Below are 7,605 nucleotides of genomic sequence, written 5' to 3' on the forward strand. Positions count from 1 at the left end.
CTCTCTCCAATGAGATTCCAATTTAAATTAAAAGTTTTAATCTGACCTCCAGAGATGGATGGAGGAAGAAAGAGAGAAGATTGGGTTTTGGTTTGGTGTGACATGTAATCCTAGCACCTTTTGGCATGCTGAGGCAGGAGAGTCAGGATGAGTTGAGACCAGAATGGTATATGGAGGAAGGTCCTGACTGACTCAAAACCGAGAGGGGAAAAGGAACCACCCACTTCTGCCATTGAAGTAGAAATGAGAAACAAAACTGTATAGTTTCAAAAACCATTTTGAATGGATTTTGTAATTCACACACATGAAAAAATATGCATGACTTAAAACAGTCAGAGTACATACACACTAAAAGCAGTTTCAATCCTGAGACTGACTGCAGAACAAAACACCAATGTAGACTACAGGCATGATGCTCACTCTAAGATCAGGTACAGGAACTCATACAGCCAATTATTTCTGGCAGCAGCAAATTGCCTCGTTTGAAGTGGAAACTCCGTAATTCTGGATCTTTCCAGGACCCAGGCTGGATAAATCCTTAATTTCAAAGTCCATTTTCTGCGAAATCCCAGCCAGCCCTCCCCTATCGCCTGGAACAATACTGCAATCATAATGTTTCCCTGGGATCACAATGGCAACATCACCTATCTGTCCCCTGAAGGTCCCCAGGAGTCTTGCCATTTTAACCACGTTTGCAGCCCGGCTCTGAGTATAGCTTCTCAGGAAAGGTCTTACATCCTAGGCGGCCACTGGGAAGGTAGAGGGGGATGATGAGTTCAAAAGGCACTGGCAGCTTCAAGAATGTGTGGCCATGGGAATGTGCCCCTAAGATCAGAAGCCTCTACCCATTCCTGAGAGCAATGCCCTGCATCCCTGAGGGTACATACACAGTGCCTTTTGGGACTAAGGGGCTCACCAGGATCAGAACTAGCCAAAAGCCCAAGCAAGTGGGTCTCCCTTGGCTAGAAAGCCCAAACGCATTCTTAAAAATTTTCTTTTAGTTTTTTGAGACAAGATCTCACTTCTGTAGCCCAGGCTTGCCTCAAACTCATAGCCATGCCCCTGCCTCATCCTGGGATTGAGGGTGCAATCCACTGCTGGGTTCTTTTTAGGTTTAAGTTCTTGTAATTTTTATTTAAACCAAAAATGTTCCAACATCTTGTCTGTTTCCAAATTTGGGGTTTGGAAGATACCTAAGTAAGGCCATCTTCCCAAAAGAAGCCGAGTCCTCCCCCACAAAGTCGGGTGATGAGCAAGGTACTCCAGCCACTTCACCATCGGTCGCCAGAAGACACCCCAAATTATTTCTCCCGGTTGACACAGAATTAACTTGACACAGTTGCAGATTTTAAAAAACAGGGTGGCACAATGGCATTCAAGCACTGAGGTGTTCTGTGTGCCAAAGTCAAGACAAGGGTCCATCCCCCCAAAAAGTGAGGACAGCAGCACATCTATCATCCACCCCACCCACAAAAGGAGCCCAGGTACTCCCTCCCAGATAGAGGCAATGACTTTTTAAAGAACAACTTCCTGAGACCCATAGAGATCATCTCCACCAGGAGGAAAAAGAAAGATCTGTTGCTCTTTTCATTCAAAGCACTGTCTGCCACCGTCAGTAAGAAGGAATAAAGGTCTAACAAGCATCTTGCTCTAGTGAGAAACTCAGAAATTTTGAAGACTGAACAAACTTGATCCCTTCAACAATCTCGAATCTTACTGCTTCCTGACCGCACATGGTGAAAGAGATTTTTAAAGGCATCTGGGTGGGACCCGGGGCAGGAAAAAGCCTCACTTTGCTAATTCACTCTCTCCCAGTTCAAATGGTTTGCTAATTTACAGGGAATAAACCAGATACAGCACAGAAATAATGAAATCATGTCATCTGCAGGGAAATGGATGGAAATAAGGACTGTCCCCCATATTAGGAAAAAGCCCGACTTTTCCTAAATGTGGCCTGTGCGGGAATAATATGGGGCTTCAACAATGGGGACAGAGCCGGGTGGTGGTGAATGCCTTTAATCCCAGCACTTGCTGGCAGAGGCAGGCAGATCATCTCTGTAAGTTCGAGCCCAGCCTGGACTAGAGTGAGTTCCAGGGCAGCCAGGGCTACACAGAGAAACCCTGTCTTATAAAAACAAAAGATGGGGGCAGAGAAGACCAGAAAGGAAAAACACAAAGCTAGACATTTATTACAACCCCAAAGCAGAAGAAAACTAAGCAAGAGAGATGGTGATTAAGGAGGTAGGAAGGAAAACTTCGCACGAATGAAGATGCCATCAAGAAACTATTAGTCAGTTTACTCAAAAACGTGGCTCCCCCAACAATAATCTCAGCATTTGGGAAGTTGAGGCTGGGTCAGAAACCAACCTTAGTTTACACAGTTCCCGGCCAGCCTAGCCTCTCACAAATCAGCCAGCATCAAACACCTACAACCTTAGCCCAAATGGAGCATCTTTAACTAAAAATTTCTTTAAAAAAAAATAAAATAAATAAGACATTTCCACTCTTTCCCTCCGTGGCGGGAAACAAACACAGATTTGGGGATCTTTTTCCTGCCTCCTCCCTCGCATTTGATCCCAATCTGCAGGTGAATTGCCCCCCATCTTCCAGTTGAGGGATTTTTCTAAAAGTAATTAAAGAACATACTAGAAATATCAAACCACGAATGTGAGACAACGGGAACCAACGCAGGGCTGAAAACCGAAGCGAACCACAGACTTCACTTCAGAAGAAACCCTTTAAAAGGGTAACTTCTTCGCATTAGAATTTCAAACTTTTTTCCAACCTCGTCAACTTAAGGCCAGGAGGTAGCTCCGCCCTCCTCCCCAAAGAACGTGCTACAAAGTGGACCCCAAGGCGGGTGGCCGCAATCCCACTCTCCATCACGCGGGATTGCGAGGGCCCCGTTTGTCCCGTGCTCTCTCCCAGAGGCAGGATACTAGCGCGGGATGGCACGTGGGTCTCTTCACAGGTGGACCTGGACGAGGTTACCCAACCCATCAAGGGTGGTCCGCCAAGCTCTGCTCTCAGCTTCCAGTGGATGGAGTAAGTGGTGATGGTCAAGAGCCCAAAGGGGCAGACAATCAGGGCCGAGGGCAGCAGGGCCCTCAGAATCTGCACGCCCCCAGGTTAGAGCTGCGGGCGGCTGCGCAAGTGGAGAGCTTTTGGACGGGCAGGGTGGCGACCGAGTCCCCGCGGAACGGGAGATGGGGCCAGCTTGGGAACAGCGCCCCAGACCCAACTGCGGTGGTCCCAATCTGGCTTCTATCTCTCAGGGGCCCCCACGAGGCCACATGGCCACTGCACGTGGGTACTCTCCAACCACAACATGCTTTACACACCGTATACAATGAAACAGTAGAAGCAAGTATAGCGGCTCAATACGGGGGTTCCTTGGTTCTTAAAAAACTATAGCCGGGGGCCCCTTACCAGACAGACAGACAACCTGGTGAATGCCAACTTGTGCAAATGACAACAAAATCCAAGTCCTCCGGCCCAGCACACACGTGGGAAGCGACTCGGCAGGCACCTCAACCATCCCTCTCCCCACCCCGGACAACCTCTCAGCACACTAGGCGGCCTCTGGCTGGCCCACACAAAAGGAGTCCACGACTCCACAAATATCTCTTCCAAACTCGTGCTCAACTGGACACACCGACTGCACATTTTTATCACACACGAGAAAAGGTTAATATTTTAAGTTGGGCTAGTGAGATTGCTTACTAGTTAAGAAGCTCTTGGCTCAAAACCTCAAAGACCCGACTTCAACCCGGGTCCCACAAGATGGGGGGGGGGGGCAATTTCTGAAACTTGTCCTCTGACCTCCACACACGAATGCAAATAAAAGTAAAACTTAGGAAAAACAGTGACCCCAGGGCCTGGGAGTCTATTTCATGGGTAGACTTGACTAGCAAAAGGTTCAATCCTCACCACTAAAAACAAACACACACACACACAAAAACGAAACAAAAAAGGGAGGGAATCTGGTGTTTTGGGACTCTTCGGTCGTGCACAGAGAAGGAAGATGTCGCCAGGTCGTGGTTCTCTGAGCAACTTAGGGAGGCGAAGATACAAGTCTGAAAAGGGTCCCCTCCCCTCGTCCGCGTCCCACGCGCTCTCACCTCTTCGTCGTGGTGCTGGCAGAAGCCGAGACGATCTGGGTACATCGAAAGGATGGAGAAGGGCGCGCCGGCGAAGGGCGGCCCGAGCCCCAGCTGCTGAGCCGCGGAGGCGGCCGCCGGCCCGGGCGGGCCGCGCTCGATGTAATGGTCCTTAGTGAGGCGCACGCGCTGGTGCGCGCGCACACAGTTGTCACACAGGTGTTCCTGGCAGTCGAGGCAGCGCGACGAGGCGGCATTGCCCTCGTCGCACGAGCTGCAGCCGTGCTGTCGGCGCAGCAGGAGCGCCGCGGGAGAGGCGGCCGGGCCGGGCGGCGGCGGCGGCGCTGGAGCGGCGGCGCGCTGGGGCGGGTGGTGCGCGTGGTGCCGGTGGTTGCTGTGGCCGCCCGCTCCCCCAGGGCCTCCGCCCGCGCGCCCGTTCTTGGGCGGCGGCTCGTCGGCGGTCGCCACCACGGCGTCCAGCAGGTTGCTGAGCAGGAAAGCGGACGACGGCAGCGCGTCCATGCCCGCCGCCTCGGCCAGGACCACTTTCTGGTCGCACACGGGACAACGCAGCTTCAGCGCCTCGGTGGGGCCGGCGCCACCCGGAGCGGGCAGCCGGTGCGCCTCGAGGCACGGCCGGCAGAAGGCGTGCAAGCAGGGCAGGACGTGCAGACGCCGCGCCGCCGCCCCGGGGCCGCCGCCGCCCGCGGACGACGTGGACGTCTGCGAGGACGACGACGAGGCGGACGAGCTGGAGGAGAGCGGTGCGGGCGAGCCGCACATCTCCTTGCACAGCAGGCAGATCTGGAAGTCGGTCTCGGGGAACGAAGCCATTTGAAGGCGGGCCGGAGGGAAGAGGGCGTGCGGCGAGGAGGAGGGGGGCGCGCGGCTCACTCAGCAGAGCGCATCGAGGGCGCGGTGGAGGCGAACCCCGGGCCACCTCGGCACGGAGGGCATGCACCGCCACTCCGTACCAAGCGAGCGCCCGCCAAAGTCCCAAAGTCCGCCGTGGAATCCAGTCCCCGAGGCGCAAAAAGGATTTGGTCCCGACGAGTCTTGTGTGTGTTGCTTGCCTTTTTTTTTTTTTTTTCCTTTGCCCCGGGCTAAACGGATTGAGTCTCCTGGAGGGAGGGGAGAACGCCCCGAAGTGGCAGCAGCAGCAGCAGCAGCCCGAGTCCCCGCGCGCGACGCCGGCCGCCCCGCCGCATGACGCGGCGGCAGGAGCTCCTGCGTGGCGGCCGAGACGCAGCCTCCCCAGCGGCGCGGTCGGCTCGAGCGCGCAGCTGCACCTCGTGCGGGGGCCTCCGGCCCGCGGAAGCACGCGTGCCACAAGTACGCACGCGCGCTCCACGCACTCCGCGCCTCTGCGCAGCCCGGCCGGGCCGCGGTCTCTGTGCGCTTACACGCACGCGCGCCCCACGCGGCCCGGCGCCCGCGTGTCCTCGGCCCTCCTCGCTCTCTCTCGCGCGCGCTCCGACCCTTCTCCGGCCTCAGGCGCTCCGCCGCGCGGGGCCGCAGGTCCCCGCGGGCCGCCCTGAATTATTCATCGGCGGGAAGATATTGGATGTACCCGCCGCCCGCTCCGCGCGGGGCCGTCGTGCAATGCTATCCGCGTTCCGCGCGCGCCGCGCGCCCCTCCTCCTCACGGTCGTCCTCTCCGAAACCTGGGCAGCGAAGGGGGTGGATCACATTTCCTTTGTCATCGGGCCATTTCACCCTCGCTCGGGTCCCCCCTGCAATCCCGGAGCCTCGGGAACGGAGCCTCCCTCCCGGGCGTGCTGGAATCAGAGGAGCCGGCGAGGGACCCGCACGGCCACTTCAGGAGCCGCGTGGCCAACGCTGCCCGCGGCTCCCGCCTGCGTCATCCTCCTGCAAACGAGTCGCCGAGCGGGGACGCGGGTGGCCCCGGCTACGCTGCGCCTACCGGGCTCTAGCTCTCCCGGTGCCCTGGTTTCCTGGGTTGCTTTGGGTTTTATTTTTGCACAACTCCCCTGAATAGGGGGCAGCGTGCGCGCGCGTGTCCCCTTCTTTCTCTGCTTTGCCGCCTCTCGGAACGCCGGTTATTGGGACTGATCGGAATTCGGAATCCTTTTAATCTCCAAAGGAGCAAACTCACTTCCGCCCGAGTGCTGGGAGGGGTGGGGGAGGGGAGGCCGGGGAGGGGGTTCCAGGCAAACAGGAAACATTAGCCCTCTTGGCCCGGCCCGCTTTTGTGTGCGTCTCCCCTCCTCCCACCACCCTCCTCCCCCGCTCCGGCCGCGGGGGAGACGATCGCCCCCAGGCCTCAGTGTGACGACCTTTGGAACCTCCCGGGCGAGGAGCGCAGAGCGACTCTTCCGTTTATTTAAAAAAAAAAGAAAGAAAGAAAAAGAGACTTCATTCGGAATCCCTGCCTCTTGGAGGCTGATGGCCACTGCCCGGGAGAGCTAGGGTTCCCCCCTCCACACACACACACCCCACTTTTCTCTTTCCCTTTGCATTTCTCTAGGACTCTGCAAAGCTGAGACTGACCTCGAAGCAACGCACAGTTGGGCAGTTGGATGTGTGGAAATAAACGAATCTGAATTCTGATCGTCTGAGGGGCTGGTTACTCTTTTAATGGGAGCCCAGGCATCTGTTCAGAGGAGGTGGTGACCCACTGACAGCCCATAGGCCATCTGGGTGGTGCCCCAGGCTCTTCTAGGAGAGAAACTCTAAGGCTCTCTGAAGAATGATTTGGAAAGGCTGCTCTCAAAACTTTTAAAAAATGTCATTTAAGAGGGTGTGGTGGTTACCCATTATAATTCAGCAGGAGATTGATCTGAGCCTGAACTGCGCTGTGAGACCTTAGGTCAGATTAATACATGAGAAAATACATAAATAAATGCCACCTAAGGTGTGTATGAAATTTAACTGTATAGATTATACCCAGTGGAAAAAAGAAGATGGGCACTGGAGCCTCAGAAGTTCAAGACCTGGGCCACATGAGACCACTCAAGAAAGAGATGAACTATCTGGAGACATGGTTCTGTAGTCTTTCAAGAGGACAGGCGTTCAATTCCCAAAACCAGCGTTGGGTAGTTCAGAACTGCCTGTAATTCCAGCTCCTGGGATCCGACTTCTTACTACCCTCGGGCATCTGGATTCATGGGCACATAAATACACATAATTAAAAAAAATAATAAGTTTAAAGAGAGAGACTAGAAGAGAATTTAGCCGTCAATATGAATAACCTTGCCTGGATCGTGATAAGGGTGGGATGCAATTCTAGATACTGCCTCTATTCATGAAAAAGCCAGAGAGAGCATTCTGGAACCATGAATCAGTTCTACTGGATAGATTGCTGAAGAGCCGTAAGCACTCCAGTGCTGCTGAGGTGAGAGCTTCCCAGGCCCACCAGTGTCTGAAGCACCACAGGAAGACAGGAGCCATTGTCCAGAGCCCCCCCTCACCACTGAAAGAACAGCAAAGATCTGTGACCATCTATTCCTGAAATGTGGAAGTGAGAAAACTATGGGTCGACTAA

The 7,605-nt window shown here is 54.6% G+C and overlaps 1 protein-coding gene across 1 annotated transcript in view; it reads right to left on the bottom strand.

The window, feature by feature from the left end:
- Positions 1-6,212, bottom strand: part of Trim71 (tripartite motif containing 71) — a 53,084-nt gene extending 46,872 nt beyond the window's left edge. Inside the window, exon 1 of the mRNA XM_036194231.1 lies at positions 4,122-6,212. Coding sequence (XP_036050124.1) covers positions 4,122-4,934 — 813 coding nt within the window. The 5' untranslated portion in view covers positions 4,935-6,212. The remainder of the gene's footprint in view (positions 1-4,121) is intronic.
- Between the last annotated feature and the right edge of the window lie 1,393 nt (positions 6,213-7,605).

Source organism: Onychomys torridus, chromosome 7 (genome assembly GCF_903995425.1).
Source record: "Onychomys torridus chromosome 7, mOncTor1.1, whole genome shotgun sequence".
Taxonomy (NCBI): Eukaryota; Metazoa; Chordata; class Mammalia; order Rodentia; family Cricetidae; genus Onychomys; species Onychomys torridus.